General features: G+C 37.6%; 1 protein-coding gene across 4 annotated transcripts in view; it reads left to right on the top strand.

Annotated features, from left to right (window-relative positions):
- The window catches only part of CCDC85A (coiled-coil domain containing 85A), a 196405-nt gene extending 178873 nt beyond the window's left edge, over positions 1-17532 (top strand). For 2 of the 4 annotated variants that reach the window (XM_080813017.1, XM_080813018.1), the window contains one exon: positions 15726-17532. In XM_080813017.1, the coding sequence (XP_080669143.1) occupies positions 15726-15815 (90 nt within the window). In that variant the 3' untranslated portion in view covers positions 15816-17532. Of the gene's footprint in view, positions 1-4711; positions 4847-7814; positions 7935-11447; positions 11547-15725 lie in introns of all 4 variants that reach the window. The other 2 variants (XM_080813019.1, XM_080813020.1) reach the window with 2 other exon arrangements.
- Positions 17533-17960: the final 428 nt, after the last annotated feature.

Consider the following 17960-nt stretch of genomic DNA (forward strand, 5'->3'; position numbering starts at 1 on the left):
CCCTGGGATGTTGTTTCATGGGTCAGGGCCCTCATTTCTATTGGCTAGCAATTGTTTTCTTTCCAAGTGTGACTGCTTAAAATTGAGTGCCGGATCTCTACCTGCCATATTGCTAAGGAAGCTTTATTTCTTTTCATCATTTCCAGAAAAGCGCCTTCTGCCAATTTAATTCTCTGTGGGATTCTTAAGGTGCTTGCAACATGCTCTCGGTCTCCTCTCAGAGAGCTCTTGGTTCTTTGGACCGCTGCCCTGTGCTGCCCATTTGTATTGTGTTTCTGCTAGCATTGTTAACGGTAGGATGTTTGGGGTGTTTTTAATTCTTTCCCTTCTGTTAGAGTAATTTCCTATTTGGGGTGGTAAGGTAGATGTCTATATACTTAGACCACTTGAGGGCTGAAGCTGAGAGAGTTTCCTTTAAAATCATCCCAATCACCAAATTGGGGGGGGGGTGGGGGGACACTTACCCTCATCTGCAGAATCTACAAAGCTATTGCCAGAAATGTGGCTTCACTGTTTTCCAGTGCAGTTCTCCCTCTCTGAATCAGACTTCCTCAACTTGAGCACTGTTGACCTTTGGGGCTGGATAATTCTTTGTCGTGGGGGCCGACCTGGGCATTGTCAGACATTCAGCAGTGTCCTTGGCCTCAACCCATAAATGCCCCCACAGAAATTGCCCAATTTTAACAGCCAGTAAATGTCTGCATTTTTGCCAGATGTCCCTGTTGGAGGGCCAGCTCACCTCAGGTTGAGAACTACTCTGGATAATGAACATATGAAAGTAGGTTGACATATAAATTATAAAATGTGTTGATAAGCAAAGCAAACACATTCATAAGGACAACAAATTGCTGCAGAGCATTTGATGTGAGCCAGACACCATTTTAAGAGCTCTTTTCATATAAGTAGCCTCATCGAGTGAGGCACCCTTGTATCATAAGTACCCACACTTTATGGATGGGGAAACTGAGGCTCGGAGTCTGGCCAAGATTCTGAGCCCAGGCAGTGGGACCTCTAAAGTCAATGACTTGAACTTACTGTGCTGTTTTTTTTTTACACAAGAAGTTACTGGATTAGATATCTACCTGGCATAGCATGGGACATTACCTTGGTAGCTGCTTAGTAAATATGTAAGTGAATAAATGAATAGCCATAAATCTAGGAAAATGCTTACTATTTTAAATTGGTATTGAAGAGATTCCTTACATTAGTTCATTTCAATTTTAAAAATACACTTTTCTGGGTGCCTGGGTGGCTCAGTGGGTTAAAGCCTCCGCCTTCGGCTCAGGTCATGATCTCAGGGTCCTGGGATCGAGCCTCACATTGGGCTCTCTGCTCAGCGGGAAGCCTGCTTCCCCCTCTCCCTCTCTGCCTACTTGTGATCTCTATCAAATAAATAAATAAAATCTTTAAAAAAAGTAAAAAATACACTTTGAATACAGCCAACTAACTGTCCTGTATTAGAGCAGAGGGTCTCAGCATTTCTGTGCTCATTCACACGAATCTTTTGGAAAAGATCTATCAAGGTAACCTCGAAAGCTTCTGTTTGTGTGCTAGTGCAGTTTCATAAAAAGTATGTCAGAATGAAGACTGGTCAAACTGAACAAAGTACTTTCCTGATGAAATGAAACAAAGCATCATTCTTTGTCCCATAAGAAGGAAAGAAAATTCATCCTCCTTCTTCAACTAGGTATGCATTCTGATGTACCATATGATAGTTTGACCTAGCTTCAGACCTTATTAAAAATTGAACATCTTTAACTAACAGGAAACCACTTTAGCCGATCAATCTTTAGCTTTCCATAGTTGGCTTCCTATAATAGGTAAGAGGGCCGGGCTCCAAAGTTTGTTACAAATGTATTACATCTGATTTATATCTAAATGGGAAGCCTATATTTTATATGATTAAATATAAAAACACATTTTTTGTGTTAAAGACTTTTAATATGTACTTCTGGAAGGCCAAAGAATGGAAGCTTCCAGAATGCCAACTAAAATAACAATAAAAGAAATGTAACCATAAAATAGCAAGAAGACAACTTAATCACAATTACTTCCTCTTGTTGGTTCTCTTAAAACTACTATTATGAATTATAATAATTTTATCCAACAAGACCATAATTAATATATTTTCCTATTCTTTAGATGATCTTTTAAAAACTGAGTGGCTTCTTTTGTTCTCTTAATTCTGAGGAGAAGTCTGTATTGTAAGGACAATAGTAGAAAATATCTCAAGTTCCAATTTTCTTACAAAAACATCTTCTGGATATCATGTGATAAGAGGCATAACAGTATCAATACATTTTATCTTCTTCAGTGATAGTAAGGGGTATTTTTGTGTCTTGATATAGGGTGTTTGCTTATAGCATTAGATTACATGATCTCTATAATGAGTACTTACCACATAGTAAGTAATCTATAATTTACCTCCCACTCAGTCTTGACACAGAGCATTACTTTGCTATTAGCATTTAGAGTGGTCCTCCTGCTACCTAAATCAATTTATGGGTTATGCTACGTACCTGGATATAAAGTGGCTGACGAGTACACAGACGTCTAGGGGAATAGTAGGGTCATTCAGGCATTCTTTATAAGTTTGGAATTTTGGAAAACTGCAGAAAACAAAACCAAGCAAAAATAGAACTCCTCAAAAAATAGAAAATGACTTTTTTAAGGTCTGAGGTTGTTCTCCTGGTTGATAGCCAGAATCTGGGCTCTCCTGCTTCAAGCTCTGAAGTTGCCAAAAACAATTCTTCCTATAGAGTTAATGATGCTTATTATGTTTTATGAGGTAGCCTTCAGAAAATAGCGTGATTGACCATTGTAGAGCTAAGCTTTCATTAGTACATAAATACCATTTAATGTACTCGAAGGTCAAATTGATGGCCAGTCCAGAATACATTTTTGCATGACCTGGAGTTTTGTTTTGTTTTTAAAGTTGCTAGCATGAGTAGAAAGTCAATACTCATTCGAAGAGTATTTTTCCCTTTAAAATTAAAATGGCTATACCATCAAGTAGTTTATTCTTCCACGAAAATCTGGCCCATATATACGGCCGCCTCTTATGACATTAATAATCTATGCAATCTATATATAATGTTTTAAAAGAACCGTTTACAAGATGCTGAAAGGCACAGCTATTATGTCGTGTTGTATCTACTTTACAAAAGTGGGGATATACTGTAGCTAAAGGGCTGCTCCTTCCAGCAGGCTTCTAAATAGTTATAGATGTTAGATTTTATGGTTATGATAATGAGCTTGTTACATTGGAGAGGCATTGAGATTCAATCTCACTGCACATTAAGGAAAAGGGAAGTAGGAATCCCTGTATGTGTTACTCAGTCATTGAATCTGGAAATGTAAAATCTGAGAGATGTTTAAGATGTTTAAGTAATGAAGGGAACCAAATCTGGAAGATAGGACTCATTTGTAAGGGGGAAAAAAAAAAAGCGGTACTTTTTAATGATTACCTCAGAAATAGAACTATGGGTGAGAGGTGGATTTTAAGCTGTAAACCACATTATAAATTATTGGATAGAATTCTTTTGATGGGAAGAAATGAGATACTGACAACATGAGATGATCACTTAAAGAGCCATGTTCAAATCCGTGTTGCTAACAATGAAATGATCATCATAGTCTAAATATATAATTTGCTCTGTTACATGTGAGGACTATGTGTGGCTGACTTATTTAATAGGTAACCGGTTCTACTGATTCCATAGATTCAGAAGAGAGATTTGTGAGTACCAGCTTTGGTCATCATTACTCTTTTTTCATTGTTCAGCCTCCAAACGTTGGAGAAGAGTGGAAATTAGGCCAGTGCTATTCACAACACAGCATACACTTCTACAAAAAGAGATCAGTGGGAATTGAAGAATTATGTTGTCATTTTTCAACCTCCTAAAATTAAACATTCAGACACCAGAATTTGAGTACTATTTGGTGAATTTTCTATATTTAAAAAAAAATTCTTATTAAGATGGGCACATTTAGATAAGGGTCTTAGTGTAAGTTGTCAGGGAGAGGAAATTGTTTTCTTCTGATAATTTTAATAGAATTATGCTACTTAGCCATAGAAAAAAACTGAAAATTTTTATTTATCTGGTATCTCTAGTTCTAACAAGTATAGAAATTTGGAGATTAAGTGGTTAATAGATATTTTGATAATGATGTATACAGCCCATGTAAAATAGTTATTTTAATGCAGCGATGACCTCTTAGCTCATTACACCGTCTTCAATGTGCACAAATGTTGCTGAGAATTTGATACAGTGTCACTTTTTCTAAATGTTGGTGAATATATCTACCCACCTTGTGTTTCTTAACAAAAGAGCATAGTGCTCCCAATTGCATTTCAAATAATTTTAAACACGAAGAAGTCTAAACGGTTAATTCTCTGTTTCTCACAAGTAAAACCAAATGAACAAAGTTGCCTAAATAGCTTCCGTGTTTTCTGGAAGTTTGGCATTATCACCTATCTCTTTTCAATAACTTAAGCATTAGTCAAAAGCGTTTTAAAAAAATCATTATTAGCTCTAATAGACAGGACTTCGGTTTTTTTATTTTTTTTCCCTAATTCGAGGTGCATGTTACAGCTTGCCATTGTGGTCATTGTGGTTCATTTCATTAAGCTTCTTGTTCTATCTGCTTTCTTGAGACTTGGGAAAGAGTATTTTTCTGAGTGATTGTACTATATTGTTCCAAATATAAGGCCACCCAGAATAGAAGGCAACCTCCAACTAGAAACAGCTCAAATGTGGAGAAAGGCTGGGGGCCCAGAGCCCGGCGGGTCTTGCAGTGGTGGCAAGGGTGCCGAGGAATAGGACGATGCCTGCCCACTCTCCCGGTGAGTGAAGAGGGGTCAGCTGCTGCATTTGCTTGTGCATACAGATGGCTTTTGCTGCTAGAGGAAAAGTGACACTGGGGGGTAGAGAGCAAATCTGTTCACATGAAAGAAAGTTGCTGTGTGTGTCTGTTCTGGGGAGGGAAGCTGGGATTAGAGTCTTTCCTCTCCTCAACCATCAGCTTCGGTGCTATTGTTTTGCTTTGTTGTTTTGTTTTGTTTGTTTCCTGAACTTGGGGTTGGAAGTTGAGTAACCTCAAGCAACTGGAGAACAAAGGTACCATGCACCTTTCAGGAAAAGGAGTTTAAAAGATCCCTGGCCATGTAAATGAATTGTCTGTAGACCAGCCCAGAAAATTATTCCTCGCCTTTTAAAAGAGCTCGCTGACCCAAGAGGTGGTGCGTGCACCATGCAATCACGTGTCGTTGGAAAACAACCTGGAAGCTGGGAATCACATTTCCAGTTTTATTAAGATTTTCTCCTTTTTAAATTCCCTGTCTTCTGAGGCAGCCAAGCCACAATTTAAACAAACAGGCTTAACGTTATTATTATAAATTCCAAGGGACTGTTTGAAATCAGTTGTTTCACTAGCATTCCACTCAGCATATTTTAAAAACAGTTATGTGAAAATGTATTAGTCAACTAAGAGGGGATATTGATTGAACCTAGATAATTCTTTAAATATCGGTCACAAAGATACATGGCCTTTTATTTTAGAGTAATTAAATGGGATGTGATTGAATGAAGTGCTTGATTGTGTTATAATCTAGAAAAGGACGGAGCACCTGTTGGTATACAGCTTTACCAGGCATTTGCTTACCTTTGTGACTTTACCAAAAACCACATAAAATACGAACAATGATCCTTCCAGTGATAACTAGTCCTTGGCACAGAAGGAGACTTGAAGGAGAACTTTAATCCCTGAATGAGTTTTCCCCACTGGGCAGTACCGACTTTAGCCATTGTTATGACTTCAAAAAGTAGTGTTTAAGGGAAGAACAGGACTCTCCTTATGTTTTAACAATGCTAGCGTACCCAAAGGATTTGGTTTAGGGAAACCAGTTATCATTGATTTTAGACATTCTTTCAAATCTAATGCCCCCAAAAGATCAAAGGCCCCACACCCAAGCAAAAGCATGCTAGAATTGGTATGCCTACCATTTTGCCGCTCTGGGAAGGGAACATTTGAAACTGAAGTACTGGGCAGCAGAAGGTTGGACAGGAAGGACTGGAAGGAGGGATAGCTGAAAATTATGGCCTGCCCGGTGAGATTAGCAACCAGAGGGCCACCTGCATTGCATTGGAGGGTCCTAAATGAGAAGTTTGAAGCAGATAGGGAAAGAGAATAGTAGGGAACCAGAGCTCTTCAGAGAAGAGCTTCCTTTAGAACTCCTTCATTTTGGAAACATTTCATCTCTATACAGGAAAAGGGTGTCCAAAATTTGGTGGTGATGTTGGGGGGAATGGTGGGCCCCTTCACCACCTTAAAACTTCTAATAAGTTTCCTTCTATTATTTGTTTCGGGCACTATTATGTCTGATTTGATCTGAATTACAAATACGGGGAAACATAGAAATTCTCCCCCCAGAAGGTGTTGGGACTATCATAATTGGCTTTCCTGTGTCATCACCTGCTATTAACATAATTATTAGTAGCAGTGGAGGACAAAGCTGGAGAGGTCCCCTAAATGTCCTATTCCACAGCTTCCTCTCCCTGGTGGTTAGTAAGGATGGGGGCAGTTCCCAATTTGATTGCAAATTTCTTTGAGCAAGGAAAAGAACATGGCTCCAGCTGACTTTTGACATGGCAAGGATAGCCTTCAAGGATGTAGGAAGAAAGAGTGGCAAGGGAAGGGGGAAGATTCTCCAAACTGCAAAAATGACCATCTTTGTGAAAATCAATGGAAGTTGTCAACTTCTCTACAAAGAATATGGTCTGTGTAAAACCCATACTTGTACCTGTTGCTGCTCTCAGATCCTCCCCTCCCATCCCTAAAATGCACAACACAGAAGCTCTTCTGTAGGTGCTGGAAAATAAATGTCCCTAAGCACAGTTGTGTCTTTCCTTTATGAAGCTACCCTCAGTGGCTCCTTCTCAGGGTATTAGAGCCATAAGATCAAGGGAAATAGAGCAGTTATTAATCTGTTAGGCATGAAGAAAATCTGTAGATTTGCTGGGCAGAAGTTAAATTCTCTCAGGCCCTTTGAGTATCATGATCTCCATAAGAACAGGTTCAGGAAATTCCCATTTGGCTGCTTTTTCTAGGAGGGGACATAATTGAAGTTTTACTTTTTCCCAGTTCCTGTATGGGTGGCGAGGATTCTTGTAGACCAAGTTAATCATGCCCGAGTGCTGCTTTTTCAGCAAAGAGTCACATAAGTACAAATATGTAATTTGTGGCCATAGTTTTTTGTTTTTTGTTTTTTGTCTTAAACAAAAATAATTCTTCCTTAAAGCAAATGCTGAGTTTGGGTAAATCTCTTTGGAAAATGCTCCGCTTTAGGTCTTTGCCTCCAAGAAGGGTTTTATAAGACACGCCGTTTCTCCAATGCAAGAAAGGGATGTGTGCATATTTCCTGAGACATATGGAATATACCATTTGTCTTGCTGAGTGAGCATGTTTAACTCAGCTGCTGAGTATCTCGCAAATTCCCTACTCTTGAGTATCTTTAAGTTTTAAAATCCATTCTTGAAATGTTCTTAATGGGCATTCCTGAGGGGGCATGTTCTCTTTGGCTAATCAGGAATGACATCTGGACATGCATAGTGATGGCTCTTGCTTAAGTGTTCTTGCTGGTCAAGCAGCAAGCATATTCCAATTAACAGGTTGAGAGCGTCTTAGGGCAGGCTAGAAAAAACGTAACTAAGCAGCTGATTCTCATTTGGCAGTGAAATTGAATACTGAATGACATCTATGCAGTTATTAGACGACTTTTGTTTTAATAACAAAGTTGTTGATTTTCTACTAAGGGTTCTTTTAGGTTGTCATCTGGGGCTGATGGGAGTAACAGTCCACCCAACTCTCCAGCTAGCTTCAGTGGACATACCACACCTTCTCAGCAGCCTGAACCCGTGGTACATTCTCTTAAGGTAACCAACTGTGTCCAACCGTTGATCCAGAATTTCAGTTGTGTCGTGGCTTGTTCGCTCTAGTCTGGTAGTCCTCACAGTCTTGTTTTAACCGTAGAGACTTTAATTTTTGAAATTTTTTTTTTTTTTTTGCAACTATGAGTTTGAGTACTTCCGGTTGAAAAATCTCTAGTTTTATCATTTTGTTTTGAGTAATGTGATTCATATCACTCTGCATTGAAGTTGAAGTCTGATGTGCATGTATATCCATGTGTGTAAACTCTTGTTCTGGGTATTTGATGGGCAGTGTCTTTAGCATGCATGATTTCAAAAGAGGGTCTCAAGGGTTGGTCAAAATAAGGAAGGATACCTGAATTTTCTTTCTTCATGCAAGTGAAGTACATGGTGCCATGACTAAAAGAAAATCTTGAACTAAAAACCTCCTCTGTCCCCCATTAACTAGAAATTAGGTCTTCAAACTCTAGTTAATGCTGTTCCATAGAGTGTTAGAAAACAGAGGGTCTTATTCATAAAGCTAGTTTTATTTTTGGTTTTTACTTCAGATCTTCCAAGTATCTGCCAAAAAGATCCAACTGAAATGTATTATTTATTTTCTTAACCAATAGTGAGTTTTCTAATAGATAAGCACCATAAATAAAATTAATAATATATTATCTAAGAGAAGAAACTGATACAGGCAATAAAAATCACCTTAACAATTAGGACAGTTCCCTGAAATTTTATCAGTTCCAAGGTATGACTCACTGTCCTTCAAATTATCTGTAATTCCTAACACGTAGCCTTGATCAAAGCTTTTGGAACTATCAGGTAGGTAGCATGCTTCAGTCGTGCCCTTGCCCTAGGAGTTTCACAGTTTTACTAAAATGGTTTTGGTTTTGGAATGATTTATCAGCAGCCTTAAGATGCACTCTTTTGGAGTGGGCCACCCTTTCTGAGGCATGCATAAAGCAAATAACCAGATAAGAAATTCAGAATATGTATTGGATTTGGTTTCAGCAGGAGATATAGCTCCCCCGTTATATTTTGCTGTAACTTCCATGAAATGAGCTGCTTCTCCCAAGCATATACTGATTGCAGATGAGGGAAGGTAGCAGAACCATGCAGCTGGCCAGGGCCATGCACTTGGCACTTCTGTCTTGGTTGGAATAACTCACCAAGGGAGGAACCGAGAGGAATTCACATGGGATGGCACAGCAGAATGAGGGGCACCGCTGTGCAGCCAGTGGGGGCTGTTTTATCAACTGACCACTGTCTTGCTCTGGGCAGCAGCATTTGGATGTCGTGCAGCACGAGCAGCCTGATAAACGGGCTGTTAACTTGAGCATGAACCAGACGCTAGCTATCGGAAGAGCATCTTAGAAAAAATGAGTGTCTTTAGTCCTGTACTATTAGCATCTGCACATACTCTGCTCTGCTTTTCGGATTGAAGACTGCTTCTGCCCATTGCCTTATTAAGTGGCAAGTGTAGTTTGAGTCAGATCAGCATAGTGGATAGCACTGCAATCTTTCCTCAATTTTTCATTGCACCTGTGTTCCTATGGCTTAAAAGGGAAGGGAAGGGCAAGGAGGAGCTCTTCAATTTTCTCTGAATTCGTTCTCGAATTTTCATATAAAATTTTTATCTTAAGAGAGAAAAATAATTATGTTATAATCAGAACATGTTAAGTGTCCTCACTCGGCAGATGGGTAGTACTGAGCAACTGAAGCATCTTTATTGGCCAAGGGGAGGCTCTTGAATACAAAATACATTTGCTTCCATGAGTTAACTGTGTCATGAAACAGAAATATGTGCCTATGGGACATACTGCCTCTGGGAAATGCATCTTAGGGATATCACAGCCTAAAAGGAGAATTGTAGCCACTCAATGTGTTTTGTTTTCAAAAGCCCACAGATCTTAGAGCTGATTTATAACGTAAAATTTCTCTGTTGTGAAAGAATTAAAACAATGGCTCAGTTTCTCATCTTCTGATAGGACCCCCCCACCACCACCACCAAAATCTCTAGGCTCTAAAACAAACAAACTCTGTGGCTGTGGTTTGGGAGAAAAGTGTTATAAATCAGTGTGAGAAATTAGCCCACTTGTAATAACACCACATTTATCTTGCTTTAAAATTCATGCTATTAATTGGAGCTTCACTTCATTTAGTAGAAATTAACTGAGTTGAAGTACACTTCTCTGAGGTGCATTAGAAATTGAATTTGTAGGCAAATGAGCTTGTTCCAGGAGTTAAGTTTTCTATGAATATTCACTGAGCATAGTCAGGATTTCCTCTGACTATATAAAGAATGTGAACGGATTCTAATTGGAGTAGCAGGGTGACTCTTTCCTTTACTACCGTGATATCCTCCCTGAAAGTAGTTGTACCTACAGAGTAATAATGGCTAGACATTTTGAGTTAACAAAGGAATAGTTTATGAATTAGATTATTGCAGGACTGAACTCCAGTAAATATCCATACAAACTATCTATGAACTGGACATGAAGGTCTCACTTCATGCTTAAGTCATTTATTTTGGCTCAACTGTTCACTGGTGCTAGTTCTCAGGCAACGCCTTTAAGTGTGAACATCAGCATTGACCATGATAACAACAGAACCAAGGAGTTTAGCAATGTCACAATTCAGTGGGGATTCTTGGAGCTTTTAGGAAAAGCATTACTTTGGGGGCTTTGTTTTCTTGGGTCTTTTTGCTTTATTAGTGCTTTGGCTTATAAAAGGATATAGAGAAAAATTACACTCAAAACCAAAGTTTTCTCCCCTTTTGACCTATAGAAAGTATGGCCTGAAAACTTTTAAACCTATTTGAAGAAATATTTAGAATCCATTTAGAGATAACGGAAAAGAAGTGGAATCAGAGGCCTCTAAAATTGCTTAAAAGCATCTCATGCCAACACTTTCTTTCTCTGCTCTAATGAAAGATAAAGTGTTGCTCAAGTATTTTCACTGAAAGGAGTCAGTTTTTCTCTTTGATATTATCAAAGAACCATTTTCATAGGCCTTTTCTAGGCCCTGGGAACATGTCCAGGCAAGAACTGTGATGCCAGTAGCGTTCATGTTCACTCAAGTTCTTGTGTACATATTCCTGGGTTCTGACCGGTTTCACCTGTCAGTATCATCTCCTTTAGTCCTCTTTTCTATAGGCCATGTCTACATATCATTTGCATTATTTGGCAGATCGTTAATTATATTGCTCACCTTTACAGTGGAGCAAGAATTTCTCCAAATGGTGGACATAGTCACATTATCTTAATGACCCAATTAACTAAATTCATTAATGTGTACAATAATTAGATACATTCAATTGACTATTAGTGATACAATTGCTTTTCATGGCCATTTGAAAATCAAGTAGAATTGATCCCTTTTAAAAGATTTGCCATATATTAATCCACTCTGATATGCAGACACGGAGAAAACCAAAGGTTTTACAAAGTGGAGCTCCTTGATGGTTTAATTCATAACTAACAAGTTTTTTTCCATGTGAAATTTGCTTTTCTTTTTCAACAAATCCAGGTCTTGGATGTTCAGGAAACTATAGATCGTCAACAGGGTAAAGAGTATGAAAATGACCTTAGTGAGACAGAAAAAGCTATAGTCAGAGAAATGTGCAATGTAAGTTTAATGTGCTTTATTGTGTATTCTGTGTTGAAAGCCCCATCATAGCTTAGTTACCACTTTATGGATACCTGCTTTTCAAAATGCTGGCCAAATGCCTTTATTTTTTTAATATAAAAATAAAACCAATTCCCCTTGTTCTTATCTTTAGTATATTTTATTGCAGTATTATTAACAGCCCTAAAATATTGAGGTAAGCAACAATCAGCCAATTCTGGATTCCAGAATGATCTATGAACATTTTTAAATTGTTTATTATCTAACATTGTGGTGCTAGTTTTGGGAAATGGGTTTCTGTTTCATACTTAAAAATCAGTGTTTAAAAGCCTGTGATAAAACAAAACACAGCCTTCTTCAAACTTATTTATACATATTTGGAAAAAAAATCATGTGATATGGGCACTTCATGTCACATAAAGTAGTATCTCTTACCTTTCAGTGCTGGATAAAAGCTCAGAAAATGGTTAAGAGGAAATAAATATGAACATAAGAGACAGACACATAGAAATCAGAGCAGAACACAGTAAAAAAAAATTGACATGCTATTTTGATGCATATCAATAATGGGATTTGGATTTTATTATTAATCCCTGGCTAAATTTTGAGTAATATGCATGGGTATATCATTTAATCCAAGAATTCACAAGAGTATAATTGGTAAAGTTTATTAAAAAACTAAAACAACCAGATTATATTAAGCACTGATTTTAACTGGCTCTGTTGGACTTTTGTCCTCACATTCTTTGTCCATGAGGGTATCAAAATTGCTTAGAAATACTTTAAGCTATTAGGACCAGATATTCTCATGTATCTACTTCCTTGAGGTATTCTTGGAATCCAGTAAATGTTTTAAGTCCCCTGGGCATTTTATATGTGCTGGGGCCACAGTTTTATTCTCCTGCTTCTTTGTGTTGTAGATGTTTTTCTTTCCTGCATCTGTTTTCATCTGTTTTCAAAAGGTCATTAGTTCTAGAAGTCATAATTTCCCACTGTACCACTCTTCACACCTGTTGTAGCTTTTCAGCCTGTCCTTACAGTTTTCAATTTGAGTATGTCCTTCAGATCAAGTCAAATAGTTAAGCCACACACTTAAAAAAAAAAAAATCCTGTTGCGTTTCATCTCTTGACTATGGAGTAAGAAATAAAGTCCAAACATTAGGAATTCTAGAACCAGAAAGGAGCACAGAGATCATTCCACCGGTGGTTCTCCAAAGAGAAGTACAACAGGATCCTTTGTAATTCAGGTGGTGGGGTTTCACCCCAGCCCCTGGGCAGTTTGGAGAAGGACCTCTGGGTATGATCCCCACAGTTGCATTTTGTGTTTGAAGAAGCTAAAATCCCAAAATAAAGTTGCTCTCTTGAATTGTTCTCTAATGAACAGTAAGTCAGGACTATACCCAGATATCCTCTGAGTACCAGCAATCACTACTTTCCCAAGTGGGGTAAATCTGGGGACTTGCACTTTCTTTCCCCAAGAATGAAAGGCAATGCATCTTCCAGAAGGGACCCTCTCTACTTTTCATAATTCCTGAAGTTCTATAAAAAATACATGTCAGGATTGCTTGTTTTCTTGCCTTTTTGTTTTAGATATAAGACTTCCGGACATTGGATAATTCATTTCTTAGTCACAGAAGGAACGGACTGAGTCTCGATTAGTTCGTGTCTATCTTTTTGTTGGCCTGTATTTCCAAAAGTGCTTCAGAAGACCATATGCAATGGCAGTGGTGGTTTTCCCTGTAGAAGATATTTTCAGGAAGCCAAAAGCTTGCCCTCCTTGTTTGCCTTTAGCAGTTCCTGTCTACTTTTGTCCTTGATTCCCAAAGTTTGATGAAAAAACGCAAGCCAACGCAAATCCGATGATTAGCACTCTTACATTTGGAAACTCTTTAAAAGCTAAGAGAAAAAGGTGTTGATTTAAAATGTTTTTGTCACCATTATAAATTATATGATCCGTGAACACTCATAGTGCATACTGGAGAATAAAGAGAAAAACAGATTGCGAGCAATTTTAACAGATAAATAATTTCTTGGAACCTAGCTAAGGTTCTTAAACCTAATGAAGGAACTATGTGCTTTATATAACAATGTCACAGAAATACAAAGTTTTCTTATAATGTGAGGTCAAGTTGAAGACTCAACTAGAACTTAGGTTAGTAAGTTTTGCCTCTGTTTCTGCTGTTCCTCCTGGAGATCAGTTGTCAACATCTATACAAAGAAGTGACTGTTAGCGTCATGTTGATTTGTAAGAGATACTTTTATTCTCTTTCCAAACTGTATCACGAAAATAGATTTAATGGTTTCTTAGAGTGCAACATAATTCATTTTTTAAACACTTTTTTTAAGATTTTATTTATTTGACAGAGAAATCACAAGTAGGCAGAGAGAGAGAGGAGGAAGCAGGCTCCCTGCTGAGCAGAGAGCCTGATGTGGGGCTCGATCCCAGGACCCTGAAATCATGACCTGAGCCGAAGGCAGAGGCTTTAACCCACTGAGCCAGGTGCCCCAACATATTCATTTTTAAGGTCTGTTTGACTCCTGCAAATTCCCTGAGAAGAGCTGAAAAATTGTCTGTTTGATTCAGACACCCACCTAGTCTTGCTTTTGGTTAACAAGTCCCTACTCTGCGTCCACCTTTAGTATCATTGGCTCATTTCAGAGTTTTGCCTTCTTGGACTCTCCTTCCACCACATGGTAATTTCAGGGTTAAGGCCCATGGCATCCTACAGTTGAATACTTGGGGAGCACTAGCACTTTGGAGTTGTAACCATCTAATGCTTTGTGTCAGTGCTCCTAGAGATCTTTGGCTTAGCAGCAGAGAATACAGCAAGACATTCAAAGCACTGCTGTCAGTGGTGTTTGTGTGTACCATGGAAGAGCTAGAAAGGGCAAGTCCGTAGCATCCCTTGGCTCTCCGATTCAATGTTTGCTCCTTTTCACTGTCTATTAAGAAATGAGACTTTCCCTAACTCTTGTGGGCAGGTTGAGCCCTCCATTGCTAGATCATTCATGTCCTACTATTTAAGGACCATCAGTATACTCCTCTTCAAATAGGACAGGTCATATCTACCACATAGCTGTGTCCGCTAAAATTGACTTAGAAATGAAGGTAGACAGAATGCTGTATTCTTATGTGTAACAATGACTTGTATTGGGTTTCCCTAAAGTATCTGCTCTATTTAAAATAAAAGCAAAAAAAAAAAAAAAAAGAAACCGTCTTTCAATAATGAACCAACTGGTTTTGTGTTCATGTTAGAGCTATATAAATTTGGGGGAATGAATCAATCTGAAAATAATCTTTATAGTGAATCACCCTAAGGATGGTTATGACCGTTAATTGGGGGAAGGGAGTACATTTTCCAATTAGCATATTGGTATATCATCGGTGTATTCAGGGGTTTTACTTTGGTTTCTTAATCTCACCTTTTGCTATCGTCTTTCTAAAATGACCCAGTTTTTGACGTATTGTATCTATTTGGTGATTCTTGAATGTATTCTTAGTATTATTCCTGCATTTATATGCTTTCTGCTTTGATAATCTGAGAGAGTGTACTATTTGGTAGCTAAGATTTATGACCGAGGGGGCCACCCCCAACTCTGTAGGGACAACCAGGGAAATTACTAGTGGCTTAAAGCTAGTAAGCTCAGGGCTTAAAATAGCTCAAGAACAAAAACTTCCTTTCCCTGGTGGAGTAAACATTTTGGTATCCCTGGTTCAAGATGTAGGATATAGAAACCAGCGTGATTTTGCTCATGTGTTCTTAGTTATGGCTATCCAGAATTATATTAGGAGCTTTAAAAATACAGATGACCATGCCTCCCCTCTACCAGTGCAGTCAATCTGAGAGTGGGACTTACTGTGTAAGCTTCAAGTGCACAGTGTACAGCTGGAGTTGAGGACCACCCATGTACCTTGAGTAAGTTGGCACATCATTCTTTAATTTCGACCCTCATTGGCGACAAAGCATAGTAGTTCCCTCTACTGAGCAGCTCTTGTGATTTAGAAACTTCATCACATTTCACTGTGTTTGAGCTCATTCATGGAGATATTTTGTCTCGTCTTCACATTTCTCTTTGCCCCCTCATAGATCCCCATTTAAAAACTACAACTCTCTTGTGGAGGGGCAATTACGACCCTTATTTTTACTTACTTACTTACTTAATTTTACCTTTCTTAAGGTTGTGTGGAGGAAACTTGGAGATGCTGCAGGTTCCTGTCCTGGGATTAGGCAACATTTGTCTGGAAACCAGTACAAAGGACCGATGTGAAAGGCAGTCTTTCAAACAAGAGATCACCACTGCCAGAGAGAGATAAAAGAAGAAAAAAGTGGGTTTCCACAAACCTGGACTCATTGAATAACCTGGAGTGATTGTACATTGCACATATTTTCCCTCTAAAACCTTTAGTATTACTGACGCTGTATTTCATCTCTCATTTCCATGTCCACAACAGCTCATCTCAAGTCAATATCAGACAGCTTTGAAAATTACCATTTGGGTACCAGTATTTTCATTAGAACTAAAATGTTTTTGACTCCTCAGATCTAAAATTGTCACTGGGAAACCTGCATGATTGGAAGAATCCAGTTTGGTGGAGTTGTCTCATTGCACAGAACGGTGGGACTTTTCGACCACACTGTGTTGAGGAAGAGGTGTCTTCCAGTTTTCCAAGTTCGAGAGGCACCTGTTTCTTCTATTATAGTCAACAATTACGAATTCCTGACGCATAATGAATTTGGATATAAGATAAGGTTTCTGGGATATTTGTTTTGACTTTTGAGGTGCTAAAAATACTACATAAATTCTCTTTACCAGCTAGAAGCATAGCAAGACTTTGTAGAGTGCTTATCAGAGAGTACCATTTATTTTAAGGGATCAGGATAAATATAGCTTTTCTTTTAATCTTGCTATATTCATGAAGACACATCTTGGGGACATACCAACTTCCATATTCATTCAGTGTATCCATTGATGTTAATATTAATTCCAATTAAAGAACAAGCAAACAATTTTTCTAAGTGTTTCCAGCTGAGATGTCAATTTCTACAATTTAGTTTCTAGATCTGCTGTTATATTTAATAAACTTTATGTAAACTTTAAAATATTGCACCGCATTTATGAAAAAAGCTTTCTTTGCCTACAGCAGCTAACAGTTTTATGAAACTGACGCATGTCCTTCATTGAAGCTAAAAGCTCTTGTTCAGATTGCTTGAGGTTTGAAAACGAGGTGTGCTAGCTTTGCTTAGTTTCTTATTTTTGGTATATATATATATATACACATAATATTAGACTGTGTGTATTGGAAGTGCTATGATAGGTATTGTTTTTTTCAGATGCAATGATAGTTTCTTGTATGAATGTCCAAGAGGCCTGTGACAGAATGCTAAGTTTTTATTGTAGTTTATGATTATAAAAGTAGGAATGCAACAATTCCCAGTTTTTAGATTTCTTCTAAATTACTCAGATTGGCTTTATAGCAGATATCCATTGTTGCTGTTGTTTTTAAATGGACTCATTACAGTGTATTAATTGTTACTGGTGAAGAAATGTGAAGGAATTTCATTACACTTCTTAAAATGTTACTGTGATGAAAAAACAGCCCTCTGTTTTCTGAAAATATTTATGAATTAATTTACTATAGAATTATCTAATTATTGTAATTGGGTTACCAGTTAAGCTCATCTTTCTTTTGAAATGTTATATTATTACTCTGTAAAAGAAAATTGCTTGCTATATTTACACCTTCTCTTGTAGAAAAGCTTTCATCCTTAAATTGTTGTATTCCTACGCTCTGAAGACATTTAAAACAAGTTTTTGTGCCTGCAGTAGACACTGCAGAAAGCTAATACAAGGAACACTGGTCTTTTGACAAAATACTTGTGTAAATTTTGATACTGTATTAAAACTATTTTTTTAAAGTTCTGCATAAAATTGAGTATCAAGTATATGTGTTCATCTTAGCAATGGTAATAAATTATTTAATCTCAGTGTTTTTTTTTCCTTCAAAATGCTTTTCCTACATTGAGTAGATTTCTAATAGTCACTAAGTATCACAATGTTCCTGTATGATAGTATTAACGATGGTAATATGGATGATTCATTATCTTAAATATAAAACAAAGGAATCTTTTAAAATATGTTCAAAATGAGGGATTTAATATTCAGGTTACTCAGTTCACACTGTTCTCTATTATGTAGTTAAAAATTTAGAATCGTACTTAAGAATATTTAAAAATCAGTGTTATAAAATCTTTCACTTGTTATAATTCACATAGATTGAATTGAATTCAATTATTGTTAAAACCATCAATAGGAGGAAATATACTAAGGGGAGATATTGCAGAGTGGAAAACTTGGCCTCAATACTGAAGGAACACATATACCTATAAGACCAAGACCTAAATTGGCAAATGC

This window comes from Martes martes (assembly GCF_963455335.1).
Source record: "Martes martes genome assembly, chromosome: 9".
NCBI classification, from domain to species: domain Eukaryota; kingdom Metazoa; phylum Chordata; class Mammalia; order Carnivora; family Mustelidae; genus Martes; species Martes martes.